General features: G+C 41.6%; 1 protein-coding gene across 10 annotated transcripts in view; it reads left to right on the top strand.

Moving 5' to 3' along the window:
• Positions 1-18,843, top strand: part of SOX6 (SRY-box transcription factor 6) — a 539,429-nt gene that overhangs the window by 421,482 nt on the left and 99,104 nt on the right. For all 10 annotated transcript variants that reach the window (XM_056851453.1, XM_056851454.1, XM_056851452.1 and 7 more), the window contains one exon: positions 2,056-2,135. In XM_056851453.1, coding sequence (XP_056707431.1) covers positions 2,056-2,135 — 80 coding nt within the window. The remainder of the gene's footprint in view (positions 1-2,055; positions 2,136-18,843) is intronic.

The following is an 18,843-nucleotide window of genomic DNA, read 5'->3' as shown; positions in this document are numbered from 1 at the left end:
TGAAGTACTGTTCTCAGGACCAAACTGCACATGAAGCTGGGGATCCATGGTCAGACCTCTTGAGTTGCAAAAAGCAGCTGCTGATTGTAGCTGATATAGATCTGAGTGGCTGTGGTACTGGGACAGGGTGTGTTTTTTAAGTCTCCCTTATTGAAAATGCCCCTTTGGGCTGTTTTAAGCTCAAGTAGCTATCTTGTTTTCTTTTCCTCACAAGAACTAAAAAGCAGCCTCGGAAATATTGTTTTTGATCAGGACAACAGCACGGAGGAAGAATTAACCACCTTCCCCAGAATGTAACTGTATATTGCCACCCCCATTCTATATCGGCTTTTTGCAGCTAAATGTTATGTGTAGTTCAGCTGTCCATCTGTGGACCACATTGTTCTTTGAAGCTACATGGATGGACACTCCCGGGAAAGAGGTAAAAATTCCACGCAGGGTTAGGATCCTGAAGTGGTTGGTGCTTTCCTCCCTTATAAGCTAAGGGAGTGTCAGCTGGCCAAGAACTATGCAGGTGCAGTATGGGGAAAGGATGATGTTTCCGCCCCCGTCGTCTCATCATCCTAACACGATTTGGTAAGACAAAGACTGAAAAAGAACTTTGTTCTTATGATGTGTTCTTGTCCTTGGTTTTAAGTAGGAGTAAGAAGGACTCACTTTACTATAAGAAGGATATTTGGATACATCTACATGGGTTGTGTAGTGGTTAAGAGCAGTGTTTTGGAGCTGTGGACTCTGATCTGGAGAACCGGGTTTGATTCCCCACTCCTCCACATGAGCGGCGGGCTCTAATCTGGTGAACTGGGTAGGTTTCCCCACTCCTACACATGAAGCCAGCTTGGTGACCTTCGGCTAGTCACAGCGCTCTCAGCCCCACCTACTTCACAGGGTGTCTGTTGCGGGGAGGGTAAGGTGATTGTAAGCCGGTTTGATTCTTCCTTAAGTGGTAGAGAAGGTCGGCATATAAAAACCAACTCTTCTTCTTCTTTATGTGGCATTGGTTGCTGCTGCAAATGTAGAACGTCAATGGAGTATCTGCATGGAGGTTTTCCTCAAACTTTCCTTGCCTCAGCCCTGTGGTGATGCTGTTCCCCCCTTGTCACTAGAGGGCTTTTTTCTGACGAAAACCCTCTGATGTCATAGGGCGAGGGGAATGGCAATCATGGGGGTGTGAGACAAGGAAAACGGTGCCAGTGTGGGTAGAATCTGAAAAAAAAATCCCCACCTTCCCATCCACAGAGGTAAAAACATGTTTTGTCTGTGATTCATTTTTTAAAAAAAGCAGATTTAGGAAAAATCTCAGCAAACTAGAGGGAAAAGCAGAAGGGGCATTATTTCATAAGGATGCTGTGTGGATGGTGGGGGAAAAAAGAATGCTTCTGTTTGGGACTCATGGCAGAGTAAAACAGTTATGTTGAAGCAACCAAAGAGATTTTGTTCTAATGCCATTATACATAATGGCAGACCCTATCTGCACATTCATTTGCAGGACAGATTATTTGCTGCATGGATAGTGGACCCCAGAATAGTCAGAAAATTGTCCTGGGACTGAATACAAGAAGTCCGAGCTACCCTTATGCAACAGTTCAGGGAAAAGCAATGTTCTGGAATCAATTCACCTCTGCTTATTCATCTGTTTGCTATGGGACTTACAGCAAAAAAGACTTTCCAAGCTCAAAGGTTTTCACTATCTGAGAAGACTGAGCCTTGGCATGCCTTTCTGTGTCATTATCACCCGAAATGTTTCTAAACACGTAATTATTCCTTTCTTATTTTTCAAGGCTGCTATGCTTTGTGATCTGCAATCACAGCGAGCACGCTTGGGTCGAGGCATTGCATTTAATGTTTTGCCAGTTTGCCTACTAGCGATCTCTGGAGCAAAAAGTTCCAACGTCGAGCTGCAAGTCTGTGCCCGGCAAACCCCTTTTGTGTTTGCAGATGTTTAGGCTTAGAGCAGTGTTGTGGAGCGCAGGCACTGCCGAGGCCCTGTTTGCACTTGTCTGCTGCTATTCTGTGCTCATTGTCTAAACCTGTATGCATTGTTCTCCTTGACAGGTGATAACTATCCGGTGCAGTTCATTCCGTCAACAATGGCAGCTGCTGCTGCTTCTGGACTCAGCCCTTTACAGCTCCAGGTATGTGCCAGAACAAAAATATGTGGGCTCCAAGCCAATGCTTTAGTGGAAAACTGCTAACCAGCTGTATGCTAAGTAATGGCTTGAATGTTAAGTAATTTTTTAAGCACAGCCCCAGAAGGATTAACACCTTGTGTACTTATGCTGTGAACGGAGCAGTGTGCTATCAGCCTTGATAATGGGAAACACAGACCATTCTGCATTATAAGTTGTTAATTTTGGGGACAATGAAAGTCTCCGTTACGCACTTTTTCTGTCTCAGAGAGTTTAGTATGTTTTAACTCTCTTCCACTGAAATCAGTCAGGATTTGAAATGTTTGACCTGGGCAGGTTCATACCTTTGTAGAGGGAGGGGGAGGGCAAGCGTGCAATCCTTTCACTGGAAGACAAGTTCATCACACTGCATTTCTCTTAAGCTTCCTCAAGTGAGGCCTGTTTGGCTTTTGCTGTGGGCCTGAATAAATGGTTTTTATCCTTTCTTTTGGGCTGGGTGATGACTGCTGCACACTTGTGGCTTCTGTATTTATGGAATCTGTCTTTCCATGCGTTAAGTTGGTCGGATGCCAGCAGCCATCAGGAGTCTGAGTTTGGTCCCTTGCTAGGTCATTTATTTATTTTTGTCATGGGGGGAACTAAATGTTGTGTGAAAATGATTTACACTCCAATTTATTATATAGCTTTTTAATATTCCCCAAGAAAAGGCACAATAGTGTCAAATAATGAAGTAGAAGTTGAACGCTTATGAAGGGGGTGTGCTTAGTCATCCCACTTGAGGTTAGCTCCTGGACATTTAAACGGTAAAGTTAATATGTTTTATAACTATTATCACTGAGAGGAGTTGGTTCAGTAGTAGCAAAATTTACTTTGACGCCCAAGAGACAAATGGGTTTACTGGGACATTAGGTTTTCAGGCTACACAGTATGCACCGGTTAGTCTCTGATGTGCCACAGCACTTCTTAAGCCAATTGTTAGTCAGCTATTTTCCAAGTGGGGCTACACACTGTTTACTGGAACTCAATCCAACTCAATCAAAATGAAGTTTCTGTTGATAGGCTCAGTGTTTCCACAGCACTGTATCCAGTCTGAATTGGATGGCACTGCACTCCCTTACAGAACAGATTATAGCTTAAAGGGAGTTGTTAGATATTTCTTTTACTTGGGAAACTGAGGTTGTGCTTTTTTGGCAGCTTAAATAAACTACTTGTGTTAGCTACATCCTCTTTTGGACAGAGATACCTGGCCACCATGTTCAATGGCAGAACCACGGAGGGTGAAGTCAAATGTCGGGCAGATGATGTCAAGGGGTTGGTCTGGGCAGGAAGTCGATGCCCAAAGCAAAACACAGCCCCCATGATTGAGGGAGTGGCGAAAGGGTTGGCCTGGGAAGGAGCCATTAAGAGGAAGAGTGTGCTTACCAGGAAGGAGGGCAGCGTACAAGAGGAAGGTATGCCAGTGTGAAGGGATCCACTGGATCAGAACAATCTGTAAGAGAACAAGAGGGAGATATTGTAAAGAGACCTGCATCAGGGATGAGGTGGAATTTCAGGAAAGCTTCCGCACTCATAGGAGCCAGGGCCCCAATCTGAGGCCACTGGGAGACATGACACTCCCACATGAATCTCAGTTTTTGAGATCTACATGAGAGATCCTAATCAAAAACTGACACCATTTATGATCAAGTGATTGGTGATCCTTTTCAGTGGTAGTACACGAATTACAGATTACCTTCCCAGACAACTTCATTATATTGCTGTGTTTGCCTTTATGAGGCAATTTATGTTTATCTGTGCAGAGGCCCCTGCCATGTTATCTTGTTTGAGTAAATAGTTCTTGAAACTTCTTGAGTTTTAAGAATAACAAGTTCTAATGATTTCATTTTCATACCGGTAAATAAGGGAATTTGGCTTATTTTCAGGTTTCCCAAAAAATCCAGGCATTCATGCTTTTTGAAGCTCCTGGTGAGCATTTTTTCAGGTACTCTCCTTGCCTGAACCCCCAAGTTTGGTGAAGATTAGGTCTGGGGGTCTGGTTTTATGGGGTCTGGAGAAGCATAGCAAAGTTTGCAATAGAGAATCTGACTGTGGCCACTTCACTATTTCTTCTCTATGGAGGAGGATGGTGCGACCCCTTCCAGATCCCATAAAACCAGACCCCTAGACCCAATCTTCACCAAAATTGGGGGGTTCAGGCAAGGAGAGTCCCTTGCAGCTATGCTGCAAATTTGGGAGCTCTATCTCAAAAAATGACACCCCCCAGGAGCTTCGCAAAGCCTGGGGAAAGCCAAACCCAAAAAAGCCAAATACCCAGGGTTTTTTGCGGGGGTGGGAATGGCCAATTCGGTTTTGGCTTTCTCCCCAGGTTTTGGCATTCGGTAAACCCAAACCTGAAATGTACCGAAATGACTTTTTCAAGTTTAGTTTCAGTTCGGGTTTATCAATAAGCACATGCCTAGTGATCATATTTTTAAGAGGGTGCTGCACCTTGACTTCTACAGGTATATCTATATGTAGTGTTCAGTTTGAAGCAAGAGGGCACATATATATGCCATAAGACGTATTTCAAATTCATATCTGTTTTGTTTCCATAGTACAGGTATGTGATTCAATGCACCTCAGAATTATTAAAACAAACAGAACCCCCTTCAAGAGTAGTGTTTGGATGCTAAAAAAGAGAATGTTTTCCAGCCCACTAGGGGGTAGGTTTTAAGGGTTTTCTTCTTGTTGTTGTTGCTACTCTTAAAATACACACTTGTGCTTTTCCTGGGCACCTGAATCTCACAGGTGCAGTTGCATGCATCTCTGGGGCTTTAAAGAATAAATGTTTCTCCAGTGACTACAGCCTACATGGAGACGTGGGTGGGTAATTAAAACACACCAAAGGTATGAACCCATTTTAGTCTGTTCACTGGGGTTTATTTGGGGCTTTAATCTAAAGAGCAGTTCAATGGAAACTGCAAAATCTGCCCTAATAGGAGTTTGCACCCATTGCTAGTATCAAGGTTATATTATTGAAGAGTTCAGTGCTGCTATAAAATTTAACTATCCACCTTTATTGGTATTTAGCAATGACTTTACAGGAATTATTATTTCCTGAGTTTTCTGTAAAAATATGAGTTTTCTTATGTTTCTATATTAAAGTGCTAAGATGCCTTTAATTAAAAGTCTAAATAAAGTTCAGTTTCTTTACTACACTATTCATGGTTTCTGTTTTTACAAAATATGCTGATGTATCTTCAGGGACCACAGCTTACAGTTCCATCTGTTAAAAATGGGGTATATTTATAATAATTTTTAGTAAAGTGAAGGCATTTATACATCTACATTTCCAAATATGCCAACAGTACACATTTGGTGTTAACGTTTACAAAATATATTTCATGTTCTTACAGTAGTAAACTAATTTCTGGTAAAGAGTGTAGGTACAGCATATAAAGTTTACATCTTTATTTAGAGATAGATGATGCTGTTATTTAAGGAACTATGTACATTTGCTGAGGTTACTTGAATACTCAGTACTAGGGTTGCCAACCTCCAAGGAGGAACTGGAGATCTCCTGGGATTACAGTTGATCTCCAGACAACAGAGATCAGTTTCCCTGGAGAAAATGGCTGTTTTGGAAGGTGGGCTACATGGCATTACGCCTTCCTAGGCTCCACCCCCAAAATCTCCAGGTATTTCCCAAGTGGGTGTTGGCAACCCTACTCCTTACTGTGAGGCCTCCCCTGCTACTTTCCGCTAGCAAACAAAGTGGCGAAGCTTATACTTTGCAGAGAGCGCAGAAGAATCCAGCTAATGTCTTCACAATGTTCTGAATAGAAGTCTACTGAATTAGTGAAATTTCTGATTTGAATTACATGTGCATTCCTATACGCCAACCTTTGGACCTTTACAGAGGGCTAAATAGTAGATCATTAAAAAGGCTTTCTGGCATTGGCCTAGTACAAGTACCTTGAGCTACCGGTAGTTTGATTCCATTGCCTTCGATAACTGTGGCTGAATCTGTGCACTCTTTGGATTCTAATTATCTGTATTTAAATGTGTGGTATTTAAAGAAACGGAATGTGCCTTCTTTCTGACATGTAGGCTTTTTGACATGGGAGAGGCAATGTAAAATAAGCAGTTTCAGAGGGTAGCTGCGTTGGTCTGCAGTAGAAGAACAAGATTTGAGTCCAGTAGTTCCTTCAAGACCAACAAAAATTGGTGGTGGGGGGGGGGGGTAAAAGCTTTCAAGAGTCATAGCTCCCTTCTTCAGATACCAATAAAATAAGTAAATAAGCAGTTTCCTCTCACAAAGTCTGAGGAGGCTCATTCGTATGAGAGGACTGTACCATGTCATCTCATGGACCTCCTTCTCCCATATGAACCTACTCATCCTCCCCAGTCATCCTCAGAGGTTCTGCCATCTGCGGCTAGATGAGTGGCAGCTAAGGCTGCCAGCTCCAGGTTGCGAAATACCCTGAAATACCTGGAGATTTTGGGACTGGAGCCTGAGGAGGGTAGGGTTTGAGGAGGGGAGGAACTTAAATGGGGTATAATGCCATAGAGTCCCCCTTCCAAACCAGCCATGTTCTCCAGGTGAACAGATCTCTGTTGCCTGGAAATCATCTATAATCCCAGAAGATTTCCAGCCACAACCTGGAGGTTGGCAACCCAAGAAAGGACTTCTTGGTTGTGACACCAAAACTTTGGAACTCCCTCCCCAAGGACATTTGTCTCTCTCCTCTATCGTTGCCTTGGGGAAGGCTTTTTGTTTTATGTTGTTATGAATGTCTCTGTGTTTATATGTTTCTATTGAATTGTTTAAATATTTTATATACACTCTATTTTAAATGCTGTTTTGATATCTTAAATGTTTTAATATTGAAATGTTATCTTGTTTCATCTTTGCCACCCTGGGGACCCTACTTGGGTGTAAAGTCAGGATAGGAATGTTTTAAATAAATAAATAAATATTGACTACTTGCATTGACTCTCATCAACACCTACAAACAGTTTTTAATTGTAGTAAGTAGGGTTGCCAGGTCTCTCTTCGCTACCGGTGGGAGGTTTTTGGGGCAGAGCCTGAGGAGGGCAGGGTTTGGGGGCAAGGAGGGACTTCAATGCCATAGAATCCAATTGCCAAAGCGGCCATTTTCTCCAGGTGAACTGATCTCTATCAGCTGGAGATCAGTTGTAATAGCAGGAGATTTCCAGCTAGTACCTGGAGGTTGGCAACCCTAGTAGTAAGTGGAAAATAAGTATTTATGATGTAGCATTTACAATTCAGTGTTCTGTCTCCTCACTTTTCTACCTTAGCCCTGTGCCACTCTCATTTTTCACTACTGTGGTAGTTCTTACTCCATACCTTAAAATGGGGTAGATGTTAAGTGATCCCCCCCCCCGGATCACATAAAAAGTTTGTGCTTAACTCTTCAGGGATCATAATACACTCATAATACACTCTTTCAAAGTTCTTGTAGCAACTGCAACTCCGGAGACATGCATCTGCCCCAGAAGGCTTGACTGCATTAAATCTTTTGTGAGGCTTTCTTGTCATTTCGCTTTCAGTCCCCCATGGCAAAACAAATAATGCTCCAGTATCCCCCCCCCCAAAAAAAAAGGTTGGTAAAGAAAGAAACAGAGCAGTTCTATCAGCAGCTGTTGATAAATTGTTGATAGTGATAATGCATTGCAATTATGTTAGCTGGAGCCATTCCTAAACAAAGTGATCTTTAAAACGGGAAGGAGAGGGAAGGAGAGAGGGGGAGCAGGCAAGCAAGGAAACCTATGGCTCTTACCTTTTCCCTGATGTTTCTTGCGTAATTTGTCCTTCAAAGTTTATCGCGTATAACATTAATGAGCCTTGGCAAGGCTTAACCGTGGCTACAGCTGTGTGCTGGAAGAGCGAAGTTTTTGCCATTGACTAAATTAAGCAAAAAAAAAGGTACAGCATGCTTCTTCAGTGTGTTGCTTTTCTCTCCTCAGCCCCCCCTTCCTTAATTGTACACAGAGTAATGACCTTTTGTTATACCACTGGGTGCAGATCCAAAGTACTGCTGAAGCATTGCACAGCCTGCCTCGGGGGTACAATATCAACAGAATGAAGGCCAAATAATGCTATTTTTAGTTGAGCAGTTTGGCAGATGGAGGCAAGAATACTCATATATCTGAAGGTTGAGGGGTTTGAACCATTAATTTTGATAATGTATTTAACCCTGGGAACAATCAGAAACTGTAACTCTAAGGTTACAATGCTTTTGACCTTTAGAGAACAGAGGGCACTCACTACAGTAAACAATATATTACATTTCTACTTATTCTAATTCTCTCACACATATAAATTTCAGGACAGGCTTGACATTTGCTTTCCTCAGCTATTTTTGTGCGAGCCTTTAAAGAAAGTCAAGAAGAATGTGCAGGAAGGAGGCCCTTGTAATGTGACAGTCGTGTAAATATGGCCTTTAAATAGCTAAGACGTTAAAATGTAGCCTTTTATGAAGAAATATTATTCTTGTGACTTATTCCCCCTCTCCCATTGGAAAAAAAAAACTGTTTTAGCGGCTGCCTCTCTTTGTGGAGCATCTTGTATACTGTATAAGGTTTTATTTTTATTTTGTATTGGGGGCATATGCTGTGCCATGGAGCAGTGTTAGAAAGAGGGCGATTTCATCTTGTTTCAGTCCTCCATCGTGTAAAGTTCTGTACCTGCCTCATGCTTTATGAAATGATGCATGCTCCTCTTCAACAAATACAGCAGTTAAGTATCACACGGCTTAAGTATTCCTAATTAAAATATCTCCATGTGTCAGCATATTGGTAATGTATTATTTTAATCCATTTATTTTGTTTATGAAACAGTGACATATGTTTAGATTGTGAAATATATGAGCCTTAAAAATCACTTTATTGAAGAAAATTAATTCCTACAATGCTGTCTGGGTAATGTGTTCACTCACCCAGTCAGTCACTGGCGGGCCTGCCACTCTTAATGTTGCTTAGACACACTTTAACAGTTTTATCTGACATAACATTTCTCTGATGCAGCCAGCAATAATAATTTTTCCACACAAATGCTAAACAGGGGTTTCCTTTATTTTTTTTATTTTCAAGCTAGCAAAGAATGGGGATTTTGAGAAAGGGCAAGAAGGAAGGGTGGCGAGGAATGCACAAGAAATTCAAGCAAGACCAATCAAAATTAAAACCGGCTAGTTACCATTTCAAAGTTTGACACAGCAATTTGTTTGTCAGCAGGTAGATGTTTAGGTCAGCGCCGTGACTGACTGACTGTCAGCAGGTATTCCAACAAGACAAGTAATTTCACTCAGTGTATTAGTGACAGATTGCTCACTTCTTCGAATCACTAGAGAAAATAAACTTAATATTGTTACAGGCAGAGTTTCGATCTTCATTAGCTCTATAGAATCATTCTAGCTAGCACCCATAAGACTACTGAGCTCTGGGTGGACATTTTTGTAAAAAAAAATGTTGCTGCTAATCATGAATAAAGCAAGGAAATGGCAAAAATAACAGTTTGGGAATGTAGAAAAGAAATTCAAATAATCTTTGTTCGGTTAAAATGATATTCCTATCAAACTTTATTTCTCCAAGATGATCCACTTGACTTGGCCTGCCCCACTTAATTACTATCTATGATAGATATTGTTTCAGAAATTGGGGGTGAAATTTAGAGAGGACTAATTTGGACAGCATGCCACTCCTGAATTCTAAACTCACAGGTCTCAATCTAGAGAAAAATGAGTCATGCCGGTCCTATGTAAATCGAGAGGATAAATTAATTATGACTGATTTCAATCCTGCAAATTTCAACAACACTTCAGAATGACTGTTGTCTTCTGGCAAGACCACTGGTTTTACCTCCCTGGGGAAGCAAGGATACCTTAAAGATATTAGCACTGTTCACAAGTTACAGTGAATGCACATTCTGCCTGCCTGTGTACAGTGTACATTTGATTTTCTATATATAAGTGCATTGAGTTATTCCCATGTTATAGCCAATGCACATACCGCTAAATATGTGATTAAAATCCCACATTTGTCCAGATACTGGATTTCCCAGAGCAGTTCTTCTGGGTAGCTTATATATAGTGCTCTTGTCTAAAACCATCTTGGAGGCACTTCCTTAACGCCATTAGAGAGGAGACAGTATGAGGGAGAAGTCAACTGAGTTGGAGAGGAAGAGGCTTACCAAGAGACAATGATGGAACCTTTTTGCACTTTCACAGAATCATAGAGTTGGAAGGGGCCTTACAGGCCATCTAGTCCAACACCCTGCTTAATGCAGGATCAGCCTAGAGAATCCCTGACAAGTGCTTGCCCAGCACTTTCAGGGCTTTTGATTGCTTATGTCCATATACTGGATCCAGAGTCCCTCTTCTGTTAGCAGAAAGTTGTCACCACGTCATACCCTGCAGTGGTCACAAACACTGCCAGAAGCCACTTCTTGGGTATTACAGCAATCTGCAATGGGAAAGGAGAGAGATAAGATCTATTCTGCTTATTGTCCTTTGGATCGTCCCCTATATCTGGCATCAAGGTTTCCCATCAATCTACATAGCTGGCAAGGATTGGTATAGGCTATGCATTCCTCAGGAGTGCCTCCCTTTGGGAAGTATGGAATTGTAAAAAAAGCAATTTACCTCTTCCTATGCTCCCTAGTCCCATCTGAACAGTAATTCATCAAACAAGTGTGCATAAAGCTGTCAACTGAGTTAGTCCCAAGAAAATCAGGAGCAGAACAGGGGGGTGGGTAGGTGATGACACTCAAATATACCTGGAAAGGATGTTCGTATGGATAACAGGCCTGATCTTGTTCTTTCTCTTGAATATGACAGCCTGCATAATGTTTTTGCACCCTGCATTATCTAGAAGAATTCTCAGGAGAAATCTTCTGGGAAGGGTGACCCTTTGGGTGGAGACTGGGACATGGTTGTAGATCTTCCCAGTCTCCACTGTCTACTGCTATGAAATCAAGTAATATTTTTCCCCAGAATTTTCTGGGATTCAAATTCACGAGTCAAAGCAAAAGAACCAAATTAAATATTTGAACATATTACAGAGAGACAAGGGAAAACACTTCAAGGATAAAAGAAGCTGAGCAAAAGGTTATTGTAAGCTTCCATGCTCACCTTTACTTTGAAAATCTGAGCAAGTTCTTGGCTTATAAATACTTAGGTCTGTGATTTATAGAATCTCAAATGTTGGGGGCATCAAGAATCTGGAATGTTCTCTCCAAGTATAAGTGTCAGACCCCACCCCCACCCCCTTTGAGTTTTATGAGAAATCTGTCCTTTTTTGGCTAGGCAGTTGGGTTGCAGTCATGGTGGCTACTTTTCTGCTGATTCTGGTTTTTATATGCTGGATATGTGTGTGGAGTTTGTATTTTAAATGTATGTTTTCATAAACTTAAACATGTTGCCTTGAGAATATCACTGAAAGACAGGATATATATTTGATAAACAGATAAAAAATAAGTGTAATTTTTTTCAGCTAGAAGGTATTCTCTCTTCAGTCTCCTTGCTCGGGGAATAGAATGTCTCATCAGCTTCTGTAAAGTAGATGTTTGTTTCCTGCTCTCAGTTAAAATCTGTCACTATCTAGGTGATAGTAGTAGTTGCCACTTTTGTAGTTATATGTGTGTAAATTGGTTAAAAACCCTTTGGTGTGGGCATACATATATATTAGTTAACTAGATGGAAGAAGTTAGCAGGACAAAAAGGAGGGAAAGGAATATGGCTTCCCTGGTGTTCAGAGAAGAAAAATGACATCTCTTAAAGACAGCATGTTTTGAGACCATACAAGTTGATGAACTAACACAGTGGTTCCCAAAGTGGGCAGTACCACCCCCCGAGGGGGAAGTGGGATTACCTAGGGGGCACTAAGAGGCAAGAGGACAGCAGGGGGGCGCTAGAGGTGGGCCCCTTCAACTGTGTTGTTCACTAATTTATAATAGATCAAGCTATGGCACCATGCTGGCAAATTTGGTGGAAACTATCAGAATTGTGAAGAGCTGGTACCAGACTGTGAAGAGCTGGTACCAATGGATCAAGTTCATCAGTTTTGTTGAATAAATTTCAACTAAAACATTTTAGTTTGATTTTGAATAGATGTGCAATTGTTACTGTTTTGAAATTTTATTGTTATTATCTTCTTTAACGAGTCATGCAAACCCCTATTTTGAATAATGCTTTTTAGAGGATAGGGTAGGGGGCGTTGGGGTTGAGTTTGTGGAACCAAGGAGGCGGTGGCCTGAAAAGTTTGGGAACCATTGAACTAACATAACATACTGTGGCTGTATGGGCAAGGCCATGCTTCATGGAGTCAGGACAGGTCACCCCAGACACTGATGGGGCAGAGGGATAGGGCTCTTACCAGGCTTAAAATGAGGCCTAGGCCTCAACAGTGCCTACTTGATGACATCACTTTCGGAAGTGACACCATCACACCACTGATGAAGAAGGAAACACTCTGGTATTTGGTCAAAAACTCTATGATAGAATAGAATCTGTTTTTACCATAGAATTTTGCCCAAATACCAGAGCGTCTCCCTTGTCATCGCCTATGTGATGATGTCACTTCTGGAAGTGATGTCATCACACCGTTGAGGCCTCAGCCTCATTTTAAACCTGGTAAGACCCCCGCTGGCTGGACTGCGCTAGAAGGAGAGGGCCCAAAGTGAAAGATTGGGGAAATTCCTAGAGCATGTGATGCAGTGATGTCACTTCCGAATCTACCCAGAAGTGATGTCTTTGAATCATATGACACCTACCTTCCCCGTGCCCCATCCAGAAATGCTCCTGGGTTTACCAGGTGCCAGCCTGGCAGCCCTACATCCCGGTTACTAACTTCAAGATCCTGCAGCCTTTTGTATTAATAATAATGAAATCTGTAGGATACTTCCTGCAAGGTGGGGTGTTTTTACATCATACAGCAAGATGTGTTTACCGTATGAAGTATGCTCTTCTTTTTAAATATAATATAAAATACATAACATATATTTAAAAATATAAAAAAGTATTATAACCATTATGAGGTGAGGTGGGTCGTCCTACCCAAAATGTGGGTACAGACTTTTACCGATTCTGAAGATCTGCCGGCCCTTAACTACATTATAATTTTTTTTAAAGGCAGAGGTTTGCTGTGTTGCTTGTGCCCACTTCAGATAAAATATTTCAGAATACATTTCTGATGGGGGGGAAAGTGACAAGGTGGTAGGACTGCTGGTTATTTTCATATCTTACTGTCACACTTAGGTAAGCTTCTTTTTTCTTACTAGACATTAACACTTCCTCCTCCCAGTGCAGATGTCTTAGAAACTATCCATTTATTTTGCCTGTGACATTTGGAAAACCAGCATGTCTAAGAAACAAGGTAAAAGTGCTAATCGCTACTTTAAACTAAAAGGACAGTAAAAACTGTTTGTGCAATCTCATGTTCAGAGTGGTTTAGGCAAATTTAAACAGGGACCCAAAAACCCCTTTGGGGAAAAATCTGTCCCCACTGCCATTCCTCTTTTTTTAGACATGACACTCCTCAAACGGCATTGGAGCCACTCCCAAGACGCCCCCATATTTTGTGAGCCCTTTTTTGAAGAGTAACCCCTGCTTTGGGACAGTAGGAGATTGTGTTTGAAAGAGAGGTCTCTGAAGCCCCATTGCACATGCTGATATCCTCACGCAAACCATTTGATTCAGGATATGCTCCTAAAAAAAACCCCTAGAAGTATAATCAATAAGTGTAGGTACACCCATGCATTGTTTAATCTACACCCTCCAATGAAGACATTCTTTTTTGCATTTAAAACCTGCCCAAGCCAATCAAAATATCTCAGTTTTTTTTCAAGAAGAGGCTCCAAATTTGACAAGTACCTAGAGGAATGGAATTCTGTAATTATGAGACAAATATAGGCATGCCTCCCTGTTTGCCTTTATCATGCAAGCTGGTTCACGAATAGTAGAATCTGACGTATTATCACAGTGGACCATAGGAGAAATGGTGATTTCTTACATATAGTGGGTGCTGTCAAGTCATCCAACTATCCCACTCTTTGAGGGAGCCTTCTTCCATATATAAGTGCTTGGAGTTAAGCTCAGGAAAAAAAGACCTTTTTCAAGTTCTGCCATCATCTGAAGACTGAAGTCCACTGGGAACAGGCTGTGTTTGCTGGTGGCCCCTCATTTGTGGGATTCTCCCCTGAGTTCGGTTGGATCTTTTAGAAAGGCTGTAAAAACATTTTTCCCTTGTCAGAATATTGCGCATTAGGCTTCTGAGATTCAAGTGGGTGGTAGCTTTGTTTATTAGTGTTTAATATTTATTCTTTTATTACATTTTTTCAATGGTGTTACCTGTTGTGCATTTGACTAAGCGTGTATAAATAAATGCATAATTCTCATTGAAATCCATGGGATTTCAGCACTTAACTGTATGATTGTGATCACAGTGAGGCATGATCTCAGTGTCACAGACAGCGCATTCCTGAGCTTTAAGGGCGAAAGCCCTTAGGAGGCCAGGAAGGTGCTGTGCTGGCATTAGGGCCCCCTGCTCCGGCATCCGGGCTGCTTACGCAGGCGTTAGTGGCCCCAATGCTGACGGGGAGGCCCAGACGCCAGTCTCCGGGCACTGCCAAGGTAGCACCGCCCCGGGACGTACCACTGGCGTACCACTGGCATAAAGGCCCTTGCTGGCATTCCAGGGGGGCATCCAGGGAGGTGTTCCTGGGGCGGGGGAGGAGCTGCCATTAGGCAGCCTCCTGTCCCCCCGGGTACTCTGGCTGCAAGAAGAGCGAGGCCGCACCTGCTTTTTAGCAGGCTCAGCCTCGCTTTTCTCTATGGGACGAAAAGCCCATTTAAGATTTAAAAAGCCTTTAAAAGGCTGTATTAGAGATTTTGGCACCAGGGAAATGGGTTAGGAGGCGCAGCAGCGGCACCTCCTCCCCACCGTTCCCCCACACTGAAAGCTCAGGAATGCACTGTTAGATTCCCCGCCCCCCGCACCGGATTTTCTCATAAAGTTTACGCAGTTATAAATGCAGTACACACCCAGTGATGCTGGGAAGCAAGTATGATAGCAGACTAAAAAATCCCAAGGTACAGCCAAGATAGATGGCATGATTTGGGGTGGGGTGGGGGTGACAGGAATTGATATAAGTTATGGTGTTAATTAAAACATAAAAGAAAAATGTGCACATTTAAAATTGGACACTGAATAGCAAATAGTTAGACATTGACAGATATCAGAAGAGAAGACAGAGGTTAGGAGTCAATTGCTGGTGCATTCTACCAAGTGATACTCTCATTCAAATCCCATTGAAATGAATGATGACTGAGCAGGACCAGTACTTGGTAGCTCATCTCATAACTTGGATCATTGTGTATAGCTAGATAGTTATGATGCTTCGTGGGTAAATTACACTGGTGAATTGCTTTGAAAATGGAAGTTGCTAATAAGCACAAGCTATATTGCTCATTTGTAAAATTCTGTGTACCTTTTGCTATTTTTGTATTTGATTATATGCAAAATATTTAATAGGCAAAGCCTAGAAAATAACTTGTAAACTATAATGGTTTTAAGGCTTTGAAGCCCCTGTAGCTGCAGTATTTACTTATCTAATTTACAAACAATCCATGTCATTTTATCATGATTTTATAACACACACACATACATACACACATGTAATATACAATTCGTATATAATATGTTTACTTATCAGGTAGTGTAGAAGAGTCAGTGGGGAAAAGCTATTTTTAATGATATGTTAATTGAATGGGATGCTAGAGATACACCTGAATGACTCTTTTCCTCACAAGTGCCCCAGCTGAGTGATAAAGCTCCTCCTGATCAGTAGAGCCAGCATATATTTATAATGTCCCTGTCTGTCATGTTCAGTTCCTGCTAGGGAAGATAATGCAGTTGCTTCATAACAATGTTATGAACAGGAGCTGGCTTGATTGTTTGTTCTTTGTACCAAAGGTATATTGCTGGTGCTTTTGGATTTTATTAGAAATAGGTTTTTTTTTTAAAAAACTTCATTATTTTTTTTCAATTAATATCAATGCCAGGATAAGGCCATCAGTACACAGTAAAGTTGCCAGCCCTCTGATGGGGATGGGTGGGGGGTGCCTTGTCCCTAGCTGGTGTTTCCCACTGCTGCTCTGAGTGGCAATGGATGAAAAATGAAATTAAATAATGGCTGTTGGTTGATGACGTGGTGTTACTTCTGGGAAAACCTGTAAGTGATGTTTATCGTAAAACTATTGCTTTGGCAATTCTTAGATAGGACTGATGTCATTTCTCCAGACATCAGTCCTTTCTAGGAATTGCCAAAGACTTAATGGTTTTACCATAGAGTTTTGGCCAATTCCTAGAGAGGTGTGACATCACCTCCAGGTTTCCCCTGAAGTATTGTCATGCTGTCAGCTGATGCCCCCCCATCTTCTGCTGGTTGCCAGGCCTGGCAACCCTAGTGTCCTAAGATCTAAGTAGTAGTTGGATTTGGACTCCATTCAGATGGCTGGAGAAACAAAATCAGGCCTTAAATGATAAATGGTCACATGACATAGAGGCCACAGCCATTAGGAACTGGAATACTGTTCAAATCTGCAGTATGAGTCTTGAGATGCTGGAGTCTGGGATATCATGCAACAAGGGCTGAGGGAGGGAGCCAAGCAAGAGGTGGCTCTGCGTAGACAAAACATTTCTAAGCATTTATGGTGTCTTAAATAGTTATTTACTTTTATATCCATCCTTTCTGACCAATCTGGGCCACCAAGATGGCTAACAATAAAAACAGCATGATAAGCTATCCTATAAAACCAATTTAAAACACTTGAAATACATGATTACAAACAGTTAAAATACATCATAAAACCAATAAAATAAAATAGGCAAACAGCCAGGCTCTTGATATTTATAGTTGGCCGAATCCATCTGGAGGCCTATCGAAATGTATGATGTTAGGAATCGCTGTTCTGTGCTGTGGCCCAAACCTGTTCTGGGTTTTGAATCACTCACCATGCTGGGTTGCAGGTTTGGCCCTCAGCTCTTTGGTTCTAGATGCACGTCTCCTGATAACATGATTAGATACAAGGTAGTGCGCATATAAGATTTTAGATGCAAAGGTATGCTTCATAGTGTGGGAGATGAATGTGTTTATTTTTTCTGATCTCATCTTAAAGGGTGATAGTAAGTTAAAATGAATATGCGCTTTAATTTTAGATCAAATAAATGCAACATAACAAACAAATCTGCATAGACACAGCCATTTATCTCTTCTCTCTGAGGAGCTGAGGTGATTAACTGCTGTCCCCTATCAGCTATTTAGATAGGCAGAGGACCAGTGGGAGCTTAAGTTCCTTATCTGTGTGAATGGTAGGATTTGGATGCATTTACACGAAAGCATGTAGCTCACCAAAGAAGCATCACGCAGAGATACTTGGGACTCTGCTGCCAGCCTACCATACCAGTGAAGTCGGTTCTGACTGCTTGTCTCTGGAAAGAAAAAGAACAAGGCAAAATAATCGATTAGAAACTATCATATTGTGGAGAAAGAAGGAGTTCAGATTCTCATTAGCTCTTAAGTTTTGCTGAAAGCACCTTCAAGTAATGTGATACCGTACAGAGTTGCATATGTAAAAAATGCAAGTTCCTGCCCCCAAGGCACCTGCCATCTGAATGCCACTGTAAGTGGTATAGACCAAACATAAGGACGAGCAGAGTCAAGGGATTGATCTAAGTGGGTGTTCACTGTGAAGCTGCTTTTATGTTAACCTTCAAGAAGATTTTTGTTAAAATGTCAAGGCTCATGTGAACGAGCACCAAGATGATGAACTTTTAACTATATTTTTGGAGGAAATACAAATGATAATGCTTTGTTCTCATTTAGGGTTGCAACTATCACCCAGAGCTTTCAGAATACTGCATTATGCCTCATGTGTACTGCAAGTATTATTATTACGATGTCCATTTTTATAAATGATCTGTGGAAATTGCTGGCTTGTCTAAGGTCACTGACTGAGTCAATCTGAGGAATTCTTGATTCCCTGCTCAGGTATATTTTAGATCCCTTCTTTTCTCAAGCCCCCTTAACAACCTTTTTTCTTTCAACGTATTCTTTCTGGGCTGAAGGGGGAAAGGTGTGTAGCAATTTTAAAGCTCTTAAGCAACTTATCCAAAAGATACCATAAATACATAATGGAGGCATATGTTCACCTTATTTTAAATGCCTTTTTGTCTGCCGGACACCATTTCATAAGCTTCACAAACTGTTTATGAGCTGTGTGTGCAGGTTTGCTTTTTAACTTCTCCTTCCCATCCTCTGTCTCAGTGTTCAATACAGTACAAGAATCTAGTTGATAAGGCAAGTTGATCAGGATGCTTTGCATAAAAGAGGGGGGCAGATGTTGCTGGTAAATATGAACATTAACTGGTTGTTAACCTTCACTTCCTTTTGTTGCAAGGGAATATTTTGCCTTGGCATGAGCAGCCAAATCTCAGAATTTTTTATTGAGTGAGTGGAAGAACTGGAAGAAGTTTGGAAGCATTTTGCACATAACTTTTCTCTGTTTGAGTGATGCCTAAACGGAACAGGGCAATTTCAGTCTTTCAGTTCTACCCTATTTCTGTTCCCTAGCCTGAGCCTTGGTCTCAGTATATTCAGCAGGTTGAGTGCCAGCAGCTGAAACAGATGTTAGGCCATACTGGAATGGAGCAGCAT

This window comes from Euleptes europaea, chromosome 6, assembly GCF_029931775.1.
Source record: "Euleptes europaea isolate rEulEur1 chromosome 6, rEulEur1.hap1, whole genome shotgun sequence".
NCBI classification, from domain to species: Eukaryota; Metazoa; Chordata; class Lepidosauria; order Squamata; family Sphaerodactylidae; genus Euleptes; species Euleptes europaea.
The sequence above is the reverse complement of the archived record's forward strand: the minus strand, read 5'-3'. Positions and strand labels throughout refer to the sequence as shown.